This window comes from Hordeum vulgare, chromosome 6H, assembly GCF_904849725.1.
Source record: "Hordeum vulgare subsp. vulgare chromosome 6H, MorexV3_pseudomolecules_assembly, whole genome shotgun sequence".
NCBI lineage: Eukaryota > Viridiplantae > Streptophyta > Magnoliopsida > Poales > Poaceae > Hordeum > Hordeum vulgare.
Genome location: NC_058523.1, coordinates 28,263,783 through 28,289,894, shown reverse-complemented (window position 1 = coordinate 28,289,894; position 26,112 = coordinate 28,263,783). Strand labels below are relative to the sequence as shown.

General features: G+C 46.2%; 2 protein-coding genes and 1 non-coding gene across 3 annotated transcripts; 2 read left to right on the top strand and 1 right to left on the bottom strand.

Annotated features, from left to right (window-relative positions):
* Positions 1-212: 212 nt before the first annotated feature.
* Positions 213-4,963, top strand: LOC123404987 (glycine-rich cell wall structural protein 2-like; the record flags this gene model as incomplete). Its single annotated transcript, XM_045098871.1, has 3 exons — positions 213-868; positions 4,019-4,069; positions 4,942-4,963. Coding segments are annotated over exons 1-3 (639 nt in total), but the record flags the coding sequence as incomplete, so codon positions are not given.
* A 4,287-nt stretch (positions 4,964-9,250) lies between these two features.
* Positions 9,251-9,323, bottom strand: TRNAA-AGC. The gene has a single exon. It is a non-coding gene; the product is annotated as a tRNA-Ala (tRNA).
* Positions 9,324-15,664: 6,341 nt separating this feature from the next.
* On the top strand, positions 15,665-16,460 carry LOC123403047 (glycine-rich cell wall structural protein 1.0-like). Its single transcript, XM_045097020.1, has one exon. It carries the CDS (start codon positions 15,718-15,720, stop codon positions 16,237-16,239), a length of 522 nt encoding a protein of 173 aa, XP_044952955.1. The 5' UTR covers positions 15,665-15,717; the 3' UTR covers positions 16,240-16,460.
* Positions 16,461-26,112: the final 9,652 nt, after the last annotated feature.

The window sequence follows — 26,112 nt, the reverse complement described above, 5'->3', positions numbered from 1 at the left end:
AGGGTAATCGAGAAGCCTGCCGACAATGAGATCGCATCGCCACACCGACTTCAGTTTCCCCTGACAAAGCTGATCAGCGAAATATATAGTGTCAGACTAATCGCATCTCCATGCAAGTTTAAAAGATACGTATCAGCCCAGAAATTAAGAGATGTGTCTACAAAATCTCCCATAATCTTCAGTGGCTCCGTATAACCCAGCTCTATATAAGTAGCCCAAGCGCTTCTGATCATCACACTCACCCATCTATCTTACATTCTTACTTCTTCCATTGTAGCTTAGCCATTTGGCATCACCTCGCCATGGGCGCTAACAAGCTGGTCTTGTCCGTTGCCATCGTCGTCCTCCTAAGCATAGGGCTGTCCAGAGCCATTAGGGTGGTGAACCACGCCGCCACCGCCGACGGCCAAGGCAGCGGGGGTGGAGGCGGCGGCGGGACCGGCAATAGCCAGGCCTCTGGCTACGGGTCCGGTCACGGGACGTCCGAGGCGTACGACCAGAACAGCTACGTCTATGGCACCGGAGGAGGCCGCGGCGGCGGCAGCTGGCAAGGCAGAGAGAAGTCTGCGGCTGGCTACGGAGCTGGCGGCGCGTCCGGCTCGGGCCACGGCGACGCGAGCAACACGGATGCCGGCGGTTCCTCTACGAACGCGAATGGCCAAGGCGGCGGTGGTGGCTCCGGAGGGAGCGCCGGGGAGGGCAGCGGCTCCGGCTCCGGCGACGGAAGCGGGTCAGGGATAAGTGATACCTATGGACCAGCCGGTTCGAGCTACGCCAACAGCGGAGGGGGCGGAGGTGGCGACGCCGGCGGTAGCAACGATGGGTTTGCCAGTGGTTCTGGAGGTGGATCAGGGAGCAGCGGCGGTGAATCAACACCTTAATTAGCTACAGGCGAGCTCATTTCACTTGGCTCCAAATAATACTAGCTCTGGCCACTGCACACTGTTGTTCTATTATGTTATGTCTAGTGTGTCAACGTATGACAGGTATTATATGCTTCTTGGGATAATGTTTATGGTGTAATATTTGGCTTTTCTAGTACTAAAAGACAGGCCAATGGTCTTGTCTCTGAATGACATAATGGTATTGTACTGAATAAATTCATAGCTAATATAACCCCGAGTCCCAAAAACGCTTACATGAGAGATGGTACCTACACTTCCGAACTCGATTTGGAATAATATAATCTAATTATATTTTGAAAATAATTAATAATCAGAAACGATTTTTCGTCCAACATGACTGGGATTCGGCGGATGTTGATGGACGTTCACCTCTCTGATGAGCCAGATACTATTGCCGGAAAAAGGGTTCCTCCTGCTTTGTATTACAAAGCAACCAACCGATATAACTAAAGATAGGTGCTGGGACAGAAGCAGCACAATCACATTCAAAAAAAAGAGAAAAAAATAGAAACAAATGCTGACAACGGCGGATCCACACAAACGAACAAGCTTCGCGACCACTGAACAAGCTTCGCGACCACTGCGCCCACCAAAGATCTCCCACCAAGCTCCAAGGCTCCGAAGCGCAGGAACCAATCAACACCTCCAAGAAGGACCGCGACGATGACGACGCTGCTGCCAAGGGTTTCACTCGGTACACAACGAGGCGAGAAGAAGGGTAGCCCCCGACGCCCTCCAGGAAGGTCCGGCGGCACCCGCAGGCACCACCGCGTTGGTGTCGGCCAGGCCGACAGGGGTTTCCCTCGATCCCAACATTCACCTCGGATGCGTCGGAGCGTGCCACCAAACCAACCACAATATTGCGCCAATGCGGTCTTGAAGCCGCCATGCCGTCTCACCACGACACTGCGAAGTGAGGCCTGCACATTCGACGAATAGGAGCCGGGACTAGGGGCAGCAACACCATTAGCACGCGGGAGGGCTCAACCTCCACCGTCAACGACGATAGCCGATCGGACACAATAGCAAGATATACCAAGCCCGTGGGCCCACAGGCCCGACCGAGCCCTCCACGCCCGTAAAGCTCCCCCCATCGCGCTGCAGCAGGCACGCCGACGGTGCCGCCGCCCCCCGTTCGAGCTGCTAAGTCATGCCGAAGGCCGACCCGCTAGGACCCAAATGGGTCCCGCGCCACCACGCCATCCCTCGCCAAGGGGCCATGCCACCACCACACGTGCTGCCAGCCATCGCCGCCGGGTCATCGGCTGCCGCCAAGCCGAGGAACACCGCCCCGCCCCATGCCCCGGGCAGGGGAGCCGCACGCGTGGGGACAGAAGGTCCCGCTGCCGCCAACACTAGTTGGGCCTGCGTCGGGGTGTCCACCGGTGGCAGCGGGGTTGAAAGGGGGAAGGGGAGGCCAAAGGAGAGAGGGGAGCGCGCCGCCCCGGCCACCTGCCGGGGAGGTGGTGCAAGGGTGGATCTGGGAGGGGGGAGGGAAGGGGGTGGGGGGACGGCGCCGACCGGTGGCCGACGGCGGCGGGAAGCCCTAGGGAGGCCGGCGGCGGCGGGAGGGGGGGGGGGGGTATGGGAGACGGGAGAGGAACCCTAGCCTTTTCGGGGATCTGGCCAGCGAGATACTATTCATCGAAGATTATGTACGAACTAAATCTTCTGAGTGAAATCTATGTACTCTCAAAACTGGCTTTCGTCCTGCTTTATAGATAAAGCAATAACTAAAAAAGTACACAGCAGAACAATACAAGATGGTGTGGTAGCCCTCTTACAAAGTCGATTCTAAGATATCACGCACACACAAAACACACGCGACTATGCTACCGGCAACGATTACCGAAAGAATTAAGCACCCACACACTACGACCTAGCACACCTAAGCACCATGACAATGCCCCCAAGAGGGAGAACGGCGCATAGCATCGTCGCTGTCGTGTCCACACTGGACAAAGGTCTTCACCCAAAGCCGTGACACAGAGAGAAGAACCACACAGACGTATTTAAGAAGAGCGCGACACCCTCGGGTGTTGCCATCATCGACGCAAGGCATAGAGCTTTCACTCGAAAACTCACACGTGCCACCACGTGGCCGCCAAGAGGAGTGCGATGATGTCAGATCCCCAGATCCGTATCCCTGGATCTGGATAAGGATGCCACCCAATCAAAAGAGAAAGCACAGCCGGGATACCCATCGCAAAACCTCCCGTTGTCCACACAACCCGGGAGGGGAGCAACTAGTACCACCGCAATGATGCCCGCCGAAGAGCAATCATGCAGGCCACCATTCGTAGCCGCCGCCCCGACGTCCCTGTCGTGAGATATTGTGCGTCGCCCACATCACAACACACTCAACCGCAGCAGGAAAGAGCGATGCCACTCATCTACTCCTAGCCCGGCATTAGTCCCTGGGTCTGGCTAGGTGCCCCCACTGTAGGAGGTACCCACACTTGCATCCTCAGCCAATACTCGATGGACTGGGGGAGGGGAGACACGACTCCGAGACTACTGACGGCCACAGGCGAGCCAACCCCGAGCCCTTGGCCAGGCGCACTCACATGGCGCCATGTCCATAGTGACCAATGTTGATCAGTGCACTAACACAAGCTAACACGAGCACAACCCTCGAGCACCATCCAGACTGCGCCTACCCCACCTACCCGGAGCAAAATATCCAACCCATCTCAGGCTTAAAGCTGGCATGCCCTAGCACGATCCCCAAGTCGTCAACATCCCCGACGCACAAGTAACCCACACATCATCAGTTCTCACCTACGAGAAGGTGTGGCACTTCCACCACCCGCACCCTGCCACCAACCACAAACCGCCACCGCCACAACAACCACGATCGCATCAGCGACCTGAGCCACCGCCTACGACCATTGCCGAACCACCACGTTACCAACAAAGAACCAGGCCACAACCATCCATCCACAAAGCCTTTCACCGACCAAGGATAGGGAGAGCAAGACGTGACGCGGTGCAAGGGAGGCCACCCACAGGGATAAGATCCCTAGTGGCCATCCTCACAAGGCCGGTTGCCCCCGGAGGGGCAGCCGTCACCACCTGCCTAGAAGATCTAGTTCTGGGCGAGGTCCACCCAGGGCAAAGGCCTCTATGCACGTCACAGCAGCATCCGCAACAACAAGTTACCATCCAGTAGAGCACACACCGCCTCCCGTCCATCGAACCATCGACGAGATCCGCCCGTGACTTGCGTCCCACTCCTGAGCCCAGCCTCGCGGCGACGAGAACTCCAACACGCACATCACCACTCACCCCATGGCCCAGGCACCCGCGCAGTAAATACACATGCCCGCGCTGCCAGAGCACCTGCGCGCCTCGGCGCCGTTGTGCCCGATACGTCCATTTCGCATCATGACCCCTTATGGATATTTATGTTATTCTTGTCAATTATTCCCCATTATCATACAATTCTTATGCTCAAATACGCAAGGAACATAACAAAGCAGGAAATATCTCGAAACAAGTATACCGGGAAACCGAGAAAAAGGGAGAAAAATCACCAGACTCCAAATGATATGAAACTTCATGGAGAATTTTTGTAGAATATTTAATAATTATTGGGCAAAAAATAAACAAGAGGGGGCCACCTGCTGGCCACAAGCCAACAGGGCGCGCCCACCCCCCTATGCGCGTCCTGATGGCTCGTGGGGCCCCTGCAGGTCCTCCGTCACTCCTCTTCTCCTATATGGTGTGTTTTGACCTAGAAAAAAAATCATAAGAAACCTTTTAGGACGAAGCGCTGCCATCTCGAGGCGGAGGCCCTTTTGCTCTCCGACAGGGAGATTCCACCGGGGGAATTCCCCCCCAGGAGGGGGAAATCGAAGCCATCCTCATCACCAACACTTACTTCTTAGTGGGAGGACTAATCTTCATCATCATATTCACTAGAACCATCTCATATGCAACCCTAGTACATCTCTTGTATTCAATCTTTGTCTCAAAACCTCAGATTGGTACCTTTGGGTTAGTAGTTGTGTTGATTACATCTTATAATTGATGCTTGTTGGATTACTTGGTGGAAGATATTATGTTTAGATTGAAAGTGCGTTATATCGACTAGTGAGGGGGGGGGGGGGGGGGTGAATAGACGATTTTTATGAATTCGTCACTGAGGAATTTCCCTGTGAGGAAATTGCTAAGTCACGAACAGCTCGCAGCGGAATAAATACTCAGGTGTAAGTGTCACAAACAACATATGAAAAGAGCTAACCTTTTAGAACACTTGGATAGTTGGTGCACCGCAAAATCTAGAAAAATCTTGAGGAAAATGGAGCTTGAAGGAAGAACAGAGGAGAAAGCTTAAATATGACTCGGGCATTTCATCGAATACCTCATGTGCGTAGGAAGGCAGAACAGAGCAGCACACACACCTCCCACCTTCTACGGCCAAAAAAATAGATGAAAGGAGAGCAGGGGTGAGGATATATATATAGGCATCTTTTTAGTCTCAGTTTGTGTCTAAAACCGAGACTGAAGACAGACCTTTAGTCCCATTTGGAGACACCAACTGGGACTAAAGGAATTGCGCCAGGAGCGAGGCCTTTTAGTCCCAGTTGGTGTCTGGAACCGGAACTAAAGGTCCCAATCGAACCGGGACTAATGCGTGCCGAGGTCCGGCCGGCGTCCTAGCCACTTGAACCAGGACTAATGCTTTGATCTGGTGAGAATCAAAGCCCTGTTTTCTACTAGTGCTCGTAGCCCAATCCGGCATGCATGAATTTTATTAGGAGGCCAGGGACACTTGAAGATGGTCTCGCAAAAAAAAAGGGACACTTGAAGATGGCTCTTCATTTGGCTAGTTTGAACCCGTGAATGACAATGCTTTACTGTTTCAGGAGCCACCACAAGTTTCACCTATACGATCATCTGGTTTGGATTTGGACTCTTTCTTGTTGATTCAAGCGAGAAGCCCTTTGTTTGATCATTCTCCTGCCACTTCAGCTAGTCCTGTTTATGATGTGACTCCTCTCACAACATGTCCCCCAATATCAACAGACCCCGCAGATTTGTATAAGTCATTCCCACAACTTTTTGTTACGCAACATATCCTCCTCTCTTTTTGAAACTTAGCACATCCATGATTCAAAATTATTACTCACTAGTTCTTTCTGCTTTTCTTTTTCTTTTTTCATAGAAGCATGTGTTGATGAAACAAGAAAGGAGGTGGTGGTTGAAGTCAGCAGCAGGCGAAGCCATAATCAGAAGAAGCCTACACTTACGAGAGATGCATCGACTGAACAAATTGCACCAAAGTTGCAAAAAATAAAGAAGATAAAATTGATGCAACGTACGATGCCATATACCAGAGATTCCGATGTATCAATTATAGGATAAAGGACACACCGCCACGCGAGCCTTTTACGCTACAAAAGGCGGATCCACAATAGCAAATTGTAGGTGCAATCGTCCACATATTTGTTTTCTGTGTAGCCAAAAATAAAAATATGCATTACAAATATTTATATAATTCACACATATATATGTCTGATGTACAAAAATCATGATATTATTTTATATTTTAAATTATTTTAAATTTTTTGGTAAGTCAAGCTTGATCGAGTCGGATAACTATTTTGCATTTTCTATCACACGCGTGCACGCGCACACACACTATTGGAAGGAAGGTAGATGCCATGGAGGTTTATGGTTAGGTGTACGAAAAAATTTTATTCTATCTTTTTTGCATTAATTGGTGAGACTTGATTGACCGGACAAATTTGGTTGGCTGTAGATGAGTTTTTTTCTCTTCTTTTCTGGAATGTTCTAACCGTGACTTCGGATATCATTTTACTTTTTCTTTTTTCTACAGTACAGATGGTTAATAAAAGGGCAACACTAGCCGCCGGTGCGCCGGCTTAACAATTAGGAGGTCGAGTCCCAACCCTCCGATGCAGCGATTTTTGTTCGTTAGGTTTGTCCCCCCGCTTCGTCCTTCTTGCGAGTCGTCTTCCGCAGGAAGAATTACAACGGCATGAATGCCGCGGACACCCCGCCATACCCCTGCAAGAAAGCGACTGAGCTTGAAGCACCACCGTGATGTCCTCGTCGCCGGTCGGTGTCATGGCCGGCCGTCCTCGTCGCCTGTTGTCGCCCTCGTCCCCGGCTCCACCCATGCCACAGTTGCACCTTCTCATTGCCGCTCCACGTGGCGACAGGTTGTTGCTCGGTGGTGATGCAGCACTGTCATGCCGTCGGCCCATAGCTCCCCGGTCTCGTTGCTCGCAACATCGTCGGCATGCCATATCCGTTGAAGCTTTTTTATATCGCTTGAAGCTTTTTTCACGATGGTTGAAACTATTTTCATGGGCTGAAGCTTTTTTCCATGGCAATTGAAGCTTTTTCCCCGCAAAAAAGTTAAAGTTTTTTTAATGGTTGAAGCTTTTCATACACTGGTTGAAGCTTTTTATCAATGATTTTATTGCAACGGGCATCGTAGAAAGCTACAACCAGTGGCCATTTTTGCTACAACCAGGGAGATGATGAAGTGTGGCCGGCAATGACTGGTTACGAATTTGTTGCAAACGACAATGAGAAAAGCTACCACCAGCGACTGAGTTTGTTGTAACCAGTGTGCGGTGGTGCAACCGACGTACGACGAGCGGTGACGTGGGTGACCGCGGCGACAACGATTTGCTATAAGCGGTGCGCTTTTTGCTACCACTGTGGTGACCGCGTGCTACGAGCGGTACGGTGACGGAAAGCTGCGACCTCGACGATAGACATTTTGAAACCTTGTGGCCGGAGACTTGCGTGCTGATGGTGTGGCCGGGGCCTGGTGGTGCAAGTGCCCTTGGGGTCCGTTTCATGAGGAAGAAGAAGATGAAGGAAAAACAATTGGAGGCAGAGTGGTCCCATCGCCTAGTTTTATATCCATGAGGGGTGCCTCCGTCGCTGGATGCCCGCACGATAGAGCGGTCGAACACCCCGCACGCATCCGACTCAAAGTTTGGCCGGTGTGCCGGATGTAAAAATTTACCTTAATAAAATCATGATGGTGACATTTTACTCTTGCCATGTGATTACTATTGCGCCTCAGTTTGCAGCACAGATTGTGCGCAAGCTTTCTGATTTCCCTTTTACATGTAGAAGGAATTTGCGCATTTATGGGGAGATTTGGAATACGTAAGTGAAGTTAAGACAGTGCTGCATCGGTGGTGATGCAGCACTGTCATGCCGTCGGCCCATAGCTCCCCGGTCTCGTTGCTCGCAACATCGTCGGCATGCCATATCCGTTGAAGCTTTTTTATATCGCTTGAAGCTTTTTTCACGATGGTTGAAACTATTTTCATGGGCTGAAGCTTTTTTCCATGGCAATTGAAGCTTTTTCCCCGCAAAAAAGTTAAAGTTTTTTTAATGGTTGAAGCTTTTCATACACTGGTTGAAGCTTTTTATCAATGATTTTATTGCAACGGGCATCGTAGAAAGCTACAACCAGTGGCCATTTTTGCTACAACCAGGGAGATGATGAAGTGTGGCCGGCAATGACTGGTTACGAATTTGTTGCAAACGACAATGAGAAAAGCTACCACCAGCGACTGAGTTTGTTGTAACCAGTGTGCGGTGGTGCAACCGACGTACGACGAGCGGTGACGTGGGTGACCGCGGCGACAACGATTTGCTATAAGCGGTGCGCTTTTTGCTACCACTGTGGTGACCGCGTGCTACGAGCGGTACGGTGACGGAAAGCTGCGACCTCGACGATAGACATTTTGAAACCTTGTGGCCGGAGACTTGCGTGCTGATGGTGTGGCCGGGGCCTGGTGGTGCAAGTGCCCTTGGGGTCCGTTTCATGAGGAAGAAGAAGATGAAGGAAAAACAATTGGAGGCAGAGTGGTCCCATCGCCTAGTTTTATATCCATGAGGGGTGCCTCCGTCGCTGGATGCCCGCACGATAGAGCGGTCGAACACCCCGCACGCATCCGACTCAAAGTTTGGCCGGTGTGCCGGATGTAAAAATTTACCTTAATAAAATCATGATGGTGACATTTTACTCTTGCCATGTGATTACTATTGCGCCTCAGTTTGCAGCACAGATTGTGCGCAAGCTTTCTGATTTCCCTTTTACATGTAGAAGGAATTTGCGCATTTATGGGGAGATTTGGAATACGTAAGTGAAGTTAAGATAGTCTTTTTTTCAACAGTATATAATATTGGGATATGCAGAAAATAAAAAAAAATGAGATTCTTTTACATGTAGAAGGAATTTGCGCATTTATGGGGAGATTTGGAATACGTAAGTGAAGTTAAGATAGTCTTTTTTTTCAACAGTATATAATATTGGGATATGCAGAAAATAAAAAAAATGAGATTGGAGAAGTGGGGTATCGATCCCCATACCTCTCGCATGCTAAGCGAGCGCTCTACCATCTGAGCTACATCCCCATGGTGAATGAATTCAGTAGATAGTTTATTAATCATGTGTATGATGTTAACATACCTGACCATGAGACTTCGGTTTTCTTGCATTGTTCTTCTCTAGATAGTTGCCACTGCGTCCTGTTGTGTGCGAAAACGTATCAACTTCGCGGGGTGTCCGAGGACACCAACCACATCTTCTTTCGGTGTCCGACTATGGTCTTCCTTTGAGATGCCCCCAGGATGTAGTGGGCGGTAACTAGTTCCATGATAACCTTCCGGACTTATTTAGCGAGGTCCTTAACTCCCCATGTGAGACCCGCCCATCCATATGGGTGGCTATAGGTGCCGTACTGGACGCTGTGGAATGTGTGAAATAAATTAGTAATCGAGCATGTGATTCCACAACGCTTCTTGCAGCTATGGCGGCCACGTAGCAAGTGATGGCAGTAGGGTTTCATCGACGTCGTCACCTCCGGCCTCCGCTCCCGGACGATCTCCATCCCGCCAGCGTCTCCGCCACCACCTCCTGAGACGGATTAGCCATGCAGCTCTTTCATAGGGGTTTGCTGTGTTGTGCTCCTAGCTAGACTTGTTTTGCTTTCTTGTTGTCATGACTATTACCTTTCTTTCGACTAAACTTCTGATACTGTTGGATGCTTGATGCGGTTGCTTAATAATAATACAAAACGAAGAAAAATCCTTTTTCGTCAATGTATATTCGGTAGTGACCAGGCCCAATTAGGAACAACAACACCACCAGCGGGAGTAGGCAAAACAACATCATAACGCAAGCACCAACAGTGGCAGTAGGGGGAGCAGCAACATAACTCATGAAAGGGACCAGGCAATCCAGAAATACACTTTAGCAATATCTATTTTACAGACGTTTTCTTCTGCTAGACCGAATGCTTCTTTGTTTCCCGTACATGCCTATGATGTTCCAGTGTCGTCGAATGTCCCACCACCCCATGTGTGCCATAGCACCGGCGAGGAGCTAGCTTGATCAGGCGTGTAACTCGTCTATGATTTCCACGAAGCACGAGGAAGCTAGCTTGATAAGGCGTGGAACTAGTCCCTTCAACACAATTCATCATGTGAATATATTACAAAGGGATGTTGTCTTTACCGGTCCCAACAACCATTTCCATCATGTGAATTGCGAACATGAGCAGTATGGTTCTATACACGACAAAAATATAATTGGTGCTTCCATCCATTATCAATACCGTTTGTGTTGCACAAATGCATGTTTAACTTTCACTAGTAGAAAAAGTACCTTTAGCCCCGGTTCGTTTGGGCTATTAGTCCGGGTTCAGGAACCGGGACTAATCATCCGGTACTAATGGCCCTCCACGTGGCGGGACTGGGAGCGAGGGGGAGGGAGGACCTTTAGTCCCGGTTCTAGTTACGAACCGGGACTAAAGAATCCGTCTGTTTATTTTGCTTGTTTGACCCGAAAAGACAGGTTTTTTAATTTTTTTTTAATTTTTTTTGATTAATTTTATGTTTTATTTCAGTTTTTAAATCTTTGAATTATTTCACAATTTAATCTCTAATCACCCATCCTCACTGCTCTAGCGTGGATCACTCATTCCAAATCGTCTTAACTTTCTGGTTCTATCACCCCTAGTTGCCAAGTCTGCACTTGTTGTTTTCCTGACAATAGTAAGCTATCAATCCTAAACAACCTCGTGTCTTGATGTCATGTCACATGATTTAATTTTTTAAATTCAAACAATTATTAAAATAAACTATGTAGGTAATAATAATAATGAATTTCAATGAAAACAACATAATATTTTTAAATAAAATTATTTTTTCTTATTTTTCTGGAAAAACTTCTTTTTGAAATAACCTTTTTACATTTGGAATTTTGAGCATCTGAGAAAACTTCACCAGGCAAAAAAAAAAGAAATCGAGTCCCAATTTTTCTCTAGTTTTTTTTTTGATATATTAAACCTTTTTTTTCACGTCGTATGCAAACGTTATGACCGTTTTATATATTTTTTCCTTTTTTGCAAAAAGGTCAAAATTCATATCTCAAAATTTCTATACCAACTAGACACTAAAAGCTAACTACATCTCAAAGGATTTTATTTTTTGAAGATTTTATTATTTTTGTTTATTTTCTACAAAACTAAAAAAGACGGTCCATGGGGGGGGGTAGAGTTTGAAAATTTCAGAATCCCCTTTTAGCCAAGGGTCCAATCATACTCGTGGACTACATCTGCTAGCACCGTCCCCACCAGAGTCACAACTAAGGTTAACCAAGCCAAAGTTAACCCTTTATAACTTTATTTGCTATGCTGAGTTAAATGACCCTGAAATTGAAAAGCAGTATAATGAACTCTGAAAATGCTGAAACTTGGCATGGTATCATCATTTCATCCACATAGCTTGTGCTAAAAAGTTGAGAGGGTTACGTCAAAAACTGGATGCACTTCGTGTACAAACTGGACCATCTCCTTCAAAGTATCAAGGTTTCGCACGAAAACCCATCTGCTACAAAGGCATTTTTTTTTACTTATTTCAACTCCATATGTTTTTTGCATTTTGTGCATTAAATATGCACCATTCAAAACAACATCCTAAAATTTTAACCATTTATAACTTCATTTGCTATTTTCATGCATTTAATATCATCATCATTTATAACTTCATTTGCTATTTTCATGCATTTAATAATGAACTCTGAAAAGGTTGAAACTTGGCATGATATCATCATTTCACCCACATAGCATGTGCTAAAAAGTTGAGAGGGTTATGACAAAAACTGAATGCACTTCGTGTACAAAATGGACAATCTCTTTCGAAGTATCAGGGTTTCGAACGAAAACTCATCTCTTGCAGAGGGATTTCATTTTTTTGAACTTATTTGAACTCCATACTTTTTGTGTGTTCAAAATACACCATTTAAAGCCACATCATAAATTTTCAACATTTTCTGACTTCATTTGGTATTTTTTTTATGCATTTACTTATTTTTTGTGAGCTAATTGACCCTGAAATTGAAAAGCACTACAAATGAACTCTCAAAAGGTTGAAAGTTTGCATGGTATCATCATTTCACCCACATGACATGTGCTAAAAAGTTGAGAGAGTTACGACAAAAACTGGACGCACATCGTGTACAAACTGGATCATCTCCTTCGAAGTATAAAGTTTTCGAACGAAAACCCATCAGCTACAAAGGCATTTTATTAAAATTATTTTAACTACATACTTTTTATGCATTCAATATGCACCATACTATAACATGTTAAAATCTACAGAAAGAACTAACTAAAAATAATAAAAAACATCAATTAAATGACTAAAACAACTATATAAGCAAAACAGTATTGTTTTAATTAAAATCCTAATTTAAAGTATTCGAAAAATAACCAAATAAATCTTACTGTGACAACAATATAACAGATGACTAGGAGCAAAAATAATTAAATTAAAAAACGATTTGTAAATTCAAGTTATTCACAATTTGGGTTTGAAGCAAATTTGAACAAATTCAAATTCGAAAACTAATGACACAAATAGAAACTAGACAAAATTTTGAATCTAATGCAAAAAGAATCACTCAAAAACATTAAATATCCTAAAAGATATAACCAATTCAAAACAGAAACTACAAAAAAAAAAAATTTAAAAATAGAAAAAAAACTTTAGTCCCGGTTCGTGTCTCGAACCGGGACGAAAGATCTACCCTTTAGTCCCAGTTCAAGACACGAACCGGGACTAAAGCCTCCAAACCCTTTAGTCCCGGTCAAGACACGAACCAGGAGTAAAGGTCCCATTTGAACCGGGACTAATGCCTGACCGGCGTCCTTGCTACTCGAACCGGGACTAATGCCTGACCGGCGTCCTTGCTACTCGAACCGGGACTAATGCTAACATTAGTCCTGGTTCATAATGGAACCAGGACTAATGTGTAAATCGAGCCGGGACGAAAGCCCTTTTTTCTACTAGTGTTTGCTTTGGTACACCCCAATTAGGCGTAAGGATCTTTTTCCCTCTCTCGAATACGAGAGGTGGGGATTAGAAGTTATCATTTTTCAATCAAAAAGGATAATATAGTCTTTTGTATCAAAATTTATATTCAATACATTGAATTTGCAGGCTAATATGGTGATAATCTCTTTAAGTAACTTTCAAATTCGTGTAATGTTTAAAGGGGATGTACGAAGGCAAAACTCAAATATGCTTCCACTGGTGAAAAACAAAAACAAAATAAATTTACAGGTTTATCAGTTGGGAAACCCCATAGTTTTATCAAATTGAACATTAGCAGAGACTACCTTCCTCTCTGGAAAAAAGAGACTAATAGCATTTCCAGCGCGGCGTGCTAAAAGAAAATTTAGACGCTGAAATAGCGTTTTAGCACGTGCGAACATGTGATAGCTTAGCAGGTGCTGCAAAACTTAGGACGTCGCAGTAGCGCTTCACCAGACGTGCTAAAATACAGCACACGCGCCCAGCCGCGGCTTGGCACATATGAAATATCACATATCATTTTTTGACAATTTAAATAACATGGTCTTGAACATTTAAATTTGCAAAATTAATGATGAGTTGAACAAGATAGCATAGTTCAAATTTATCTAACCACAAACAATTCATGACAAATAAGTTCACACAAACGAATGAAACATCAAGAATCATGCTCCATCTTCTTTCTCCTCTTCTTCCTTCTCGTGCTCCTCCTCTTCATCATCTTCAGACACCTCAGTGTCATTTAAACCTCGTACGTTGTTCGCATTATCCTCAAAGGCATGTGAGGCATCATGCGAGGGCATGTGAGACATCATGCGAGGTGCTCCCATGCCTTCCATGAGAGATGCAAAACTTATGCCTCTCGTACGTGCTCCCATGCCTCTGATGCCGCCCATGATAGCTCTCATGCCTCCCATGCAATCCATGATAGCTTCCACGCCTCCTATGGTAGCTCCCAAGCCACCCATGATAGCTCTGAAGCCTACCATGGTAGCTCTCATGACTCCGAAGCCCCCCTCCCATGCCTTTGAAGCCTCCCATGGTAGATCCCATGCTTCCCATGATAACTCCCATGCATCCCAACAAAGGTTGAACTGAAGAATAATTTACCTCTTCAAACACAAAAGATGAAGCATGAACATGGAATATAAAGAAATTGCACTTACCCTATCTCTATCATTTGTTCCACTTGGGTTTATCTTGTCAACCGATGTCACTGTCGCCGACCACTTTAGACAATCTCTGTTTATCGTCGACCACCATGAACGAAGAGATCTATCAGTGCGCTCAATTCCACTCTTGTTTTTTTTTGTGCATCAAAGTACCCCTTCATCGTAAACGAGTATATATATCTCTAGTTTGGTCACCCGCAACAGTAGCATCCATAGACACATTGAACCATGTATTGCATATTTCTTGAACACTGAATGGATGAAAAATATGTTTAGTTAGCTCGGCATTCCATGTACTCCGACATTTCACAAAAATGAGATGATACCTATTCTTTCTTACTATAGCCAGATCTGATCACCTTTTTGTAATGTAGACATATGTAATAACTTTGCGGTACAAACTAGACCAGGCCTCAGAGCTCATGGTTGGTGGGAACTGGACTTGCTTGCGCAAATATGTGATGTACCGTGTACATGTGGGTACCAAACAAGTTGGATATTGGGCCTCCTGGTGGTTGGGTTATGGCCTAGAAAAGTCGCTAAGTTTCGTCAATAACCAAAGAATTGTGTATCTTTTCATTGATAGGTAGTACTACCTCTGTCTCATAATATATGATGTTCTAGCAGCTCAAACGAACTCCTAAAACGTCATATATTGTGATACGGAGGGAGTAATATAAAGAACCGTTACATCATATAGTATGAGATAGTGGTGTGGGTGTGTGTGTTTTGCGAGGGATAGGGGTGTGTTTCTTAACTACTCCTTACTTATTTCGATTTTATGTTAGTTCTTACTCTTGTCGGCAGCTGGATGGGGGCTATGTTTTGCGGTTTCGGTTGCGCATCTCCTTTGTTGAGTACTCCTTTGTTGATGATCGAATTAACGTTCACTTGTTTTGCGACTTGAGTGGAAGTGAGGAACGTACTACAGGTGATCGATCAAGAGGCCGATGACAGTGCTTATATTACAGCGACTTCAATTCCCTCCTGACAAGGCTGATCACCTGAAAGATAGCGTCACACCAATCGCACTTAGATGCAAAAGATACGTATCAGCCCAGTAATTAATAGGCCCAACTCAGCAAAATCTTCCATAATCTTCAGTGGGTAATAATAATCACGCACGCTCAACATGCATGCTAATTTAAAACCATAACCCGGGGCTATAAATTACCACGTAACGGGCTCCCGATCGATCATCACTCACTTCATCAAGCTAGCTTGCTTCTTCTGCTGCAGCAATCTAGCATCGCCTCGCCATGGCTACCACCAAGCTGATCCTATCAGTTGCCCTCCTCGTCCTGCTAAGCGTAGGGCTGTCCAGCGCCATTAGGGTAGTAAACCACGCCGCCACAGCCGACGGCCAAGGCAGTGGAGGCGGAGGCGGCGGCGGGACCGGCAATAGCCAGGCCTATGGCTCCGGAGGCGGCGGCGGTGGCGGCGGTTGGCGCGGCCGCGACAAGTCTGCGGCTGGTTCCGGAGCTGGTGGAGCGTCCGGCTCGGGCCACGCAGACTCGAGTACCACGGACACCGGCGGGTCTTCTACGAACGCGAATGGCCAAGGCGGTGGTGGTGGCGCTGGGGGGAGCGATGGCAATGGCAGCGGCTCCGGCTCCGGCGATGGAAGCGGGTCAGGGATAGGTGAGAACTATGCACCGTATGGTTCGAGCTACGCGAGCAGCGGAGGGGGCGGGGGTGGCGACGGCGGCGGCCGCAACGGCGGGTTTGCCGCTGGTTCCGGAGGTGGATCAGGGAGCAGCAACGGTGAATCAACCCCTTAAGTAGATGCGAGCTCATTTCATTTGCCTCCAAAATAATACGGCTGGCCAGCTAGCTCCGGCCACTGCCTACAGTTGCTCTACTTATGTCTAGTAGTGTGTCAACGTGTGACACGTACTGTATGTTTCTTGGAATGTTTAAGCTCTAATATTTGGATTTTCTAGTACTAAAAAGCCAGGCCAATGGCCTTGTTTCTGAAGAGAATAATGTTTTTTTTGTAATAATTAAAGAAAACTCATAGCAAATTTTCCAGAGTCCGAAAAACACTCCCGAGATACATTTGTAAAGAATTTCATATCTGAGATGGTTGTACTTCGAAACTCGATTTGGAATAATGAAAATCTAACTGTATTTTTGAAAATAATAATCAGAAACGATTTTTCGTCCAACATGACTGGGATTGGGATCATACAAGCTCAGTCTTTGGATCTCCCCACCCTCCCAATAGGGTCATGTAAAAATGCCTAAGAGACCCGGATCCGACCCCTTCCAACATGTTCCATATACACTTTGAGAAAATTCCAAAATCTTTCTCTCCCCCATCCCTCTGCATATTCCCATAAAAATCATATTATCTTTACCACTAGCATGAAAGCATTTGTATTTTTTTTAATTCTATTCCATGGTATAGGTACGTCCTGATTTTAAGTTGAGCAAGGCTATGTACATCTCTAACCATTCAATGCAAGTTTTTATGGGAGGTATTTATCCAAAAACAATGCATAAGATGCCTCTAAACAATTTGTGCAACTAGATGGAAGAATATAGAACCAACTCTTAGAATTTCTTTCTGGTGAAAATACATTAACCTAAGCATCAGAAAAATATGGGTTGATGTCTTTCTTAGCGAAAAAAATCTCCACAATTATGCACATATGAGCAAAATTCTTCCTATATTATTTTCCAAAAGAATTAACCCCCCCTGTTGGGGAACGTCGCATGGGAAACAAAAATTTTCCTACGCGCACGAAGACCTATCACGGTGATGTCCATCTACGAGAGGGGATGAGTGATCTACGTACCCTTGTAGATCGTACAGCAGAAGCGTTAGTGAACGCGGTTGATGTAGTGGAACGTCCTCACGTCCCTCGATCCGCCCCGCGAACAATCCCGCGATCAGTCCCACGATCTAGTACCGAACGGACGGCACCTCCGCGTTCAGCACACGTACAGCTCGACGATGATCTCGGCCTTCTTGATCCAGCAAGAGAGACGGAGAGGTAGAAGAGTTCTCCGGCAGCGTGACGGCGCTCCGGAGGTTGGTGATGACCTTGTCTCAGCAGGGCTCCGCCCGAGCTCCGCAGAAACGCGATCTAGAGGAAAAACCGTGGAGGTATGTGGTCGGGCTGCCGTGGAAAAGTCGTCTCAAATCAGCCCTAAAACCTCCGTATATATAAGTGGGAGGGAGGGGACCTTGCCTTGGGGCTCAAGGAGCCCCAAGGGGGTCGGCCGAGTCCAAGGGGGGAGGACTCCCCCCCCCAAACCGAGTTGGACTTGGTTTGGTGGGAGGGAGTCCCCCTTCCTTCCCACCTCCTCCTTTTTTTTCTTTTCTCTTGATTTTCTCTTCTTGGCGCATAGAGCCCTTTTTGGGCTGTCCCACCAGCCCACTAAGGGCTGGTGTGCCACCCTCAAGGCCTATGGGCTTCCCCGGGGTGGGTTGCCCCCCCGGTGAACTCCCGGAACCCATTCGTCATTCCCGGTACATTCCCGGTAACTCCGAAAACCTTCCGGTAATCAATTGAGGTCATCCTATATATCAATCTTCGTTTCCGGACTATTCCGGAAACCCTCGTGACGTCCGTGATCTCATCCGGGACTCCGAACAACATTCGGTAACCAACCATATAACTCAAATACGCATAAAACAACGTCGAACCTTAAGTGTGCAGACCCTGCGGGTTCGAGAACTATGTAGACATGACCCGAGAGACTCCTCGGTCAATATCCAATAGCGGGACCTGGATGCCCATATTGGATCCTACATATTCTACGAAGATCTTATCGTTTGAACCTCAGTGCCAAGGATTCATATAATCCCGTATGTCATTCCCTTTGTCCTTCGGTATGTTACTTGCCCGAGATTTGATCGTTAGTATCCGCATACCTATTTCAATCTCGTTTACCGGCAAGTCTCTTTACTCGTTCCGTAATACAAGATCCCGCAACTTACACTAAGTCACATTGCTTGCAAGGCTTGTGTGTGATGTTGTATTACCGAGTGGGCCCCGAGATACCTCTCCATTCACACGGAGTGACAAATCCCAGTCTTGATCCATACTAACTCAACTAACACCTTCGGAGATACCTGTAGAGCATCTTTATAGTCACCCAGTTACGTTGCGACGTTTGATACACACAAAGCATTCCTCTGGTGTGAGTGAGTTATATGATCTCATGGTCATAGGAATAAATACTTGACACGCAAAAAACAGTAGCAACAAAATGACACGATCAACATGCTACGTCTATTAGTTTGGGTCTAGTCCATCACGTGATTCTCCTAATGACGTGATCCAGTTATCAAGCAACAACACCTTGTTCATAATCAGAAGACACTGACTATCTTTGATCAATTGGCTAGCCAACTAGAGGCTTGCTAGGGACGGTGTTTTGTCTATGTATCCACACATGTAAATGAGTCTTCATTCAATACAATTATAGCATGGATAATAAACGATTATCTTGATACAGGAATTATAATAATAACTATATTTATTATTGCCTCTAGGGCATAATTCCAACAGTCTCCCACTTGCACTAGAGTCAATAATCTAGCCCTCACATCACCATGTGAATTACATTGTAATAAATCTAACACCCATACAGTTTTGGTGTTGATCATGTTTTGGCCGTGGAAGAGGTTTAGTCAGCGGGTCCGCTACATTCAGATCCGTGTGCACTTTGCATATATTCACGTCCTCTCCCTCGACGTAGTCGCGGATGAGGTTGAAGCGTCGTTTGATGTGTCTGGTCTTCTTGTGAAACCGTGGTTCCTTTGCTAAGGCAATGGCACCACTGTTGTCACAGAACAAGGTTATTGGATTCAGTGTGCTTGGCACCACTCCAAGATCCGTCATGAACTGCTTCATCCAGACACCCTCCTTAGCCGCCTCCGAAGCAGCCATGTACTCCGCTTCACATGTAGAATCTGCTACAACGCTTTGCTTGGAACTGCACCAACTTACTGCACCCCCATTAAGAATAAATACGTATCCGGTTTGCGACTTAGAGTCGTCCGGATCTGTGTCAAAGCTTGCATCGACGTAACCTTTTACGGCGAGCTCTTCGTCACCTCCATACACGAGAAACATCTCCTTAGTCCTTTTCAGGTACTTCAGGATATTCTTGACCGCTGTCGAGTGATCCACTCCTGGATTACTCTGGAACCTACCTGCCATACTTATGGCCAGGCTAACATCCGGTCTAGTGCACAACATCGCATACATGATAGAACCTATGGCTAAAGCATAGGGGACGGAGCGCATATGCTCTCTATCTTCATCAGTTGCTGGGCACTGAGTCTTACTCAATCTCGTACCTTGTAGAACTGGCAAGAACCCTTTCTTGGACTGTTCCATTTTGAACCTCTTCAAAACTTTATCAAGGCATGTGCTTTGTGAAAGTCCTATCAGGCGTTTTGATCTATCCCTATAGATCTTAATGCCTAGAATGTAAGCAGCTTCTCCTAGGTCCTTCATACAGAAACTTTTAGTCAAGTAATCCTTTATGCTCTCTAAAAACTCTACGTTGTTTCCAATCAGTAATATGTCATCCACATATAATATTAGAAACGCCACAGAGCTCCCACTCACTTTCTTGTAAATACAAGATTCTCCAACCACTTGTATAAACCCAAATGCTTTGATCACCTCATCAAAGCGTTTGTTCCAACTCCGAGATGCTTGCACCAATCCATAAATGGATCGCTGGAGCTTGCACACCTTGTTAGCATTCTTAGGATCGACAAAACCTTCGGGTTGTATCATATACAATTCTTCCTTAAGGAAACCGTTAAGGAACGCCGTTTTGACATCCATCTGCCAGATTTCATAATCGAAAAATGCAGCTATTGATAACATGATTCTGACGGACTTAAGCATCGCTACGGGTGAGAAAGTCTCATCGTAGTCAACTCCTTGAACTTGTGAAAAACCCTTTGCCACAAGTCGAGCTTTATAAACGGTCACATTACCGTCAGCGTCCGTCTTCCTCTTAAAGATCCATTTGTTTTGAATGGCCTTGCGGCCCTCAGGCAGTACCTCCAAAGTCCATACTTTGTTCTCATACATGGATCCTATCTCGGATTTCATGGCTTCTAGCCATTTGTTGGAATCTGGGCCCACCATTGCTTCTTCATAATTCGCAGGTTCATTGTTGTCTAACAACATGATCGATAAGACGGGATTACCGTACCACTCTGGAGCAGCACGTGATCTCGTCGATCTACGTGGTTCAACAGAAACTTGAACTGGAGTTTCATGATCATCATCATTAACTTCCTCCTCAACCGGCGTCGCAATGACAGAGGTTTCCCCTTGCCCTGCGCCACCATCCAGAGGGATGAGAGGTTCGACAACCTCGTCAAGTTCTATCTTCCTCCCACTCAATTCTCTCGAGAGAAACTCCTTCTCGAGAAAAGCTCCGTTTTTAGCAACAAACACTTTGCCCTCGGATTTGAGATAGAAGGTGTACCCAACCGTCTCTTTTGGGTAACCCATGAAGATGCACTTTTCCACTTTGGGTTCCAGCTTTTTAGGCTGAAGCTTTTTGACATAAGCATCACATCCCCAAACTTTAAGAAACGACAACTTTGGCCTTTTGCCATACCACAGTTCGTATGGTGTCGTCTCAACGGATTTTGATGGTGCCCTATTTAAAGTGAATGCAGCTGTTTCTAATGCATAGCCCCAAAATGATAAGGGCAAATCAGTAAGAGACATCATAGATCGCACCATCTCTAATAGAGTACGATTACGACGTTCGGACACACCATTACGCTGTGGTGTTCCAGGCGGTGTTAACTGTGAAATAATTCCACATTGTCTTAAGTGAGCACCGAACTCGAAACTCAGATATTCACCCCCACGATCAGACCGCAGGAACTTGATCTTCTTGTTACGATGATTTTCCACTTCACTCTGAAATTGCTTGAACTTTTCAAATGTTTCAGACTTGTGCTTCATCAAGTAGACATAACCATATCTACTTAAATCGTCAGTGAAGGTGAGAAAATAACGATATCCGCCGCGTGCCTCCACGCTCATCGGACCACACACATCGGTATGTATGATTTCCAACAAGTCACTTGCACGCTCCATTGTTCCTGAGAACGGAGTCTTAGTCATCTTGCCCATGAGGCATGGTTCGTACGTGTCAAGTGAATCAAAGTCAAGTGACTCCAAAAGTCCATCAGCATGGAGTTTCTTCATGCGCTTTACACCAATATGACCCAAGCGGCAGTGCCACAAAAATATGGCGCTATCATTGTTAACTCTAACTCTTTTGGTCTCAATGTTATGTATATGCGTATTGCTATCAAGATTCAATATGAACAATCCTCTCACATTCGGTGCATGACCATAAAAGATGTTACTCATAGAAATAGAACAACCATTATTCTCTGACTTAAAAGAGTAACCGTCTCGCAATAAACAAGATCCAGATATAATGTTCATGCTCAACGCAGGCACTAAATAACAATGATTTAAGTTCATCACTAATCCTGACGGTAACTGAAGTGACACTGTGCCGATGGCGATTGCATCAACCTTGGAACCATTTCCTACGCGCATCGTCACTTCATCTTTCGCCAGCCTTCGCCTATTCCGCAGTTCCTGTTTCGAGTTGCAAATATGAGCAACAGAACCGGTATCGAATACCCAGGCACTACTACGAGAGCCGGTTAAGTACACATCAATAACATGTATATCAAATATACCTGATTTCTCTTTGCCCGCCTTCTTATCTGCCAGATACTTGGGGCAATTGCGCTTCCAGTGACCCATACCCTTGCAATAGTAACACTCTGTTTCCGGCTTAGGTCCAGCTTTGGGTTTCTTCGTCGGATTGGCAACAGGCTTGCCGCTCTTCTTCGAATTGCCCTTCTTGCCTTTGCCATTTCTCTTGAAACTAGTGGTCTTATTCACCATCAACACTTGATGCTCTTTACGGAGTTCAGACTCTGCGACTTTCAGCATCGCAAACAACTCGCCGGGAGACTTGTTCATCCCTTGCATGTTGTAGTTCAACACAAATCCTTTATAGCTTGGCGGCAGTGATTGAAGGATTCTGTCAGTGATAGCTTCTTGCGGGAGTTCAATCCCCAGCTCAGCCAGACGGTTTGAGTACCCAGACATTTTGAGCACATGTTCACTAACAGATGAGTTTTCCTCCATCTTGCAAGCATAGAATTTATCGGAGGTCTCATACCTCTCGATCCGGGCGTTCTTCTGAAAGATAAACTCCAACTCCTGGAACATCTCAAATGCTCCATGACGCTCAAAGCGACGTTGAAGTTCCGGTCCTAAGCCATACAAGACTGCGCATTGAACTATTGAGTAGTCCTCCTTACGTGCTAACCAAGCGTTCTTAACATCCTGATCAGCCGTAGCGGGTGGTTCATCTCCTAACACAGCATTAAGGACATAATCCTTCTTCCCAGCTTGTAAGATTAGCTTAAGATTACGAGCCCAATCTACAAAGTTGCTTCCATCATCTTTCAACTTAGCTTTCTCTAGGAACGTATTAAAATTCAGGATGACTGTCGCGTGAGCCATGATCTACAACACAAATATATTCAAAGTGGATTTAGACTATGTTCAAGATAATTAGAGTTTAACTTAATCAAATTATTCGCTAAACTCCCACTCAAAAAGTACATCTCTCTAGTCATTTGAGTGGTTCATGATCCACTTACACTAGCTCAAGTCCGATCATCATGTGAGTTGAGTATAGTTTCAGTGGTAAGCATCCCTATGCTAATCATATCATCTATATGATTCATGATCGACCTTTCGGTCTCATGTGTTCCGAGGCCATGTCTGCACATGCTAGGCTCGTCAAGCTTAACCCGAGTGTTCCGCGTGCGCAACTGTTTTGCACCCGTTGTATGTGAACGTTGAGTCTATCACACCCGATCATCACGTGGTGTCTCGAAACGACGAACTATAGCAACGGTGCACAGTCGGGGAGAACACAATTTCGTCTTGAAATTTTAGTGAGAGATCACCTCATAATGCTACCGTCGTTCGTGCATAAAAGGATTAACATCACATGCAATTCATAAGTGACATGATATGGCCATCATCACGTGCTTCTTGATCTCCATCACCAAAGCACCGGCACGATCTTCTTGTCACCGGCGCCACACCATGATCTCCATCAACGTGTTGCCATCGGGGTTGTCGTGCTACTCATGCTATTACTACTAAGGCTACATCCTAGCAAAATAGTAAACGCATCTGCAAGCACACACATTAGTATAAAGACAACCCTATGGCTCCCGCCGGTTGCCGTACCATCGACGTGCAAGTCGATATTTCTATTACAACATGATCATCTCATACATCCAATATATCACATCACATCATTGGCCATATCACATCACAAGCATACCCTGCAAAAACAAGTTAGACGTTCTCTAATTTGTTGTTGCATGTTTTACGTGGTGACCATGGGTATCTAGTAGGATCGCATCTTACTTACGCAAACACCACAACGGAGATATATGAGTTGCTATTTAACCTCATCCAAGGACCTCCTCGGTCAAATCCGATTCAACTAAAGTTGGAGAAACCGACACTTGCCAGTCATCTTTGAGCAACGGAGTTACTCGTAACGATGAAACCAGTCTCTCGTAAGCGTACGAGTAATGTCGGTCCAAGCCGCTTCAATCCAACAATACCGCGGAATCAAGAAAAGACTAAGGAGGGCAGCAAAACGCACATCACCGCCCACAAAAACTTTTGTCTTCTACTCGAGAAGACATCTACGCATGAACCTAGCTCATGATGCCACTGTTGGGGAACGTCGCATGGGAAACAAAAATTTTCCTACGCGCACGAAGACCTATCATGGTGATGTCCATCTACGAGAGGGGATGAGTGATCTACGTACCCTTGTAGATCGTACAGCAGAAGCGTTAGTGAACGCGGTTGATGTAGTGGAACGTCCTCACGTCCCTCGATCCGCCCCGCGAACAATCCCGTGATCAGTCCCACAATCTAGTACCGAACGGACAGCACCTCCGCGTTCAGCACACGTACAGCTCGACGATGATCTCGGCCTTCTTGATCCAGCAAGAGAGACGGAGAGGTAGAAGAGTTCTCCGGCAGCGTGACAGCGCTCCGGAGGTTGGTGATGACCTTGTCTCAGCAGGGCTCCGCCCGAGCTCCGCAGAAACGCGATCTAGAGGAAAAACCGTGGAGGTATGTGGTCGGGCTGCCGTGGAAAAGTCGTCTCAAATCAGCCCTAAAACCTCCGTATATATAGGTGGGAGGGAGGGGAGCTTGCCTTGGGGCTCAAGGAGCCCCAAGGGGGTCGGCCGAGTCCAAGGGGGGAGGACTCCCCCCCCCAAACCGAGTTGGACTTGGTTTGGTGGGAGGGAGTCCCCCTTCCTTCCCACCTCCTCCTTTTTTTTTCTTTTCTCTTGATTTTCTCTTCTTGGCGCATAGAGCCCTTTTTGGGCTGTTCCACCAGCCCACTAAGGGCTGGTGTGCCACCCTCAAGGCCTATGGGCTTCCCCGGGGTGGGTTGCCCCCCCCCCCGGTGAACTCCCGGAACCCATTCGTCATTCCCGGTACATTCCCGGTAACTCCGAAAACCTTCCGGTAATCAAATGAGGTCATCCTATATATCAATCTTCGTTTCCGGACTATTCCGGAAACCCTCGTGACGTCCGTGATCTCATCCGGGACTCCGAACAACATTCGGTAACCAACCATATAACTCAAATACGCATAAAACAATGTCGAACCTTAAGTGTGCAGACCCTGCGGGTTCGAGAACTATGTAGACATGACCCGAGAGACTCCTCGGTCAATATCCAATAGCGGGACCTGGATGCCCATATTGGATCCTACATATTCTACGAAGATCTTATCGTTTGAACCTCAGTGCCAAGGATCCATATAATCCCGTATGTCATTCCCTTTGTCCTTCGGTATGTTACTTGCCCGAGATTCGATCGTCAGTATCCGCATACCTATTTCAATCTCGTTTACCGGCAAGTCTCTTTACTCGTTCCGTAATACAAGATCCCGCAACTTACACTAAGTCACATTGCTTGCAAGGCTTGTGTGTGATGTTGTATTACCGAGTGGGCTCCGAGATACCTCTCCGTTCACACGGAGTGACAAATCCCAGTCTTGATCCATACTAACTCAACTAACACCTTCGGATATACCTGTAGAGCATCTTTATAGTCACCCAGTTACGTTGCGACGTTTGATACACACAAAGCATTCCTCCGGTGTCAGTGAGTTATATGATCTCATGGTCATAGGAATAAATACTTGACACGCAGAAAACAGTAGCAACAAAATGACACGATCAACATGCTACGTCTATTAGTTTGGGTCTAGTCCATCACGTGATTCTCCTAATGACGTGATCCAGTTATCAAGCAACAACATCTTGTTCATAATCAGAAGACACTGACTATCTTTGATCAACTGGCTAGCCAACTAGAGGCTTGCTAGGGACGGTGTTTTGTCTATGTATCCACACATGTAAATGAGTCTTCATTCAATACAATTATAGCATGGATAATAAACGATTATCTTGATACAGGAATTATAATAATAACTATATTTATTATTGCCTCTAGGGCATAATTCCAACCCCCCCCCCCACACACACACAAACACCCACACCCA

Coding starts and splice junctions, on each gene's coding strand:
- LOC123403047 (XM_045097020.1), top strand. CDS start 15,718: ATGGCTACCACCAAGCTGATCCTATCAGTTGCCCTCCTCGTCCTGCTA.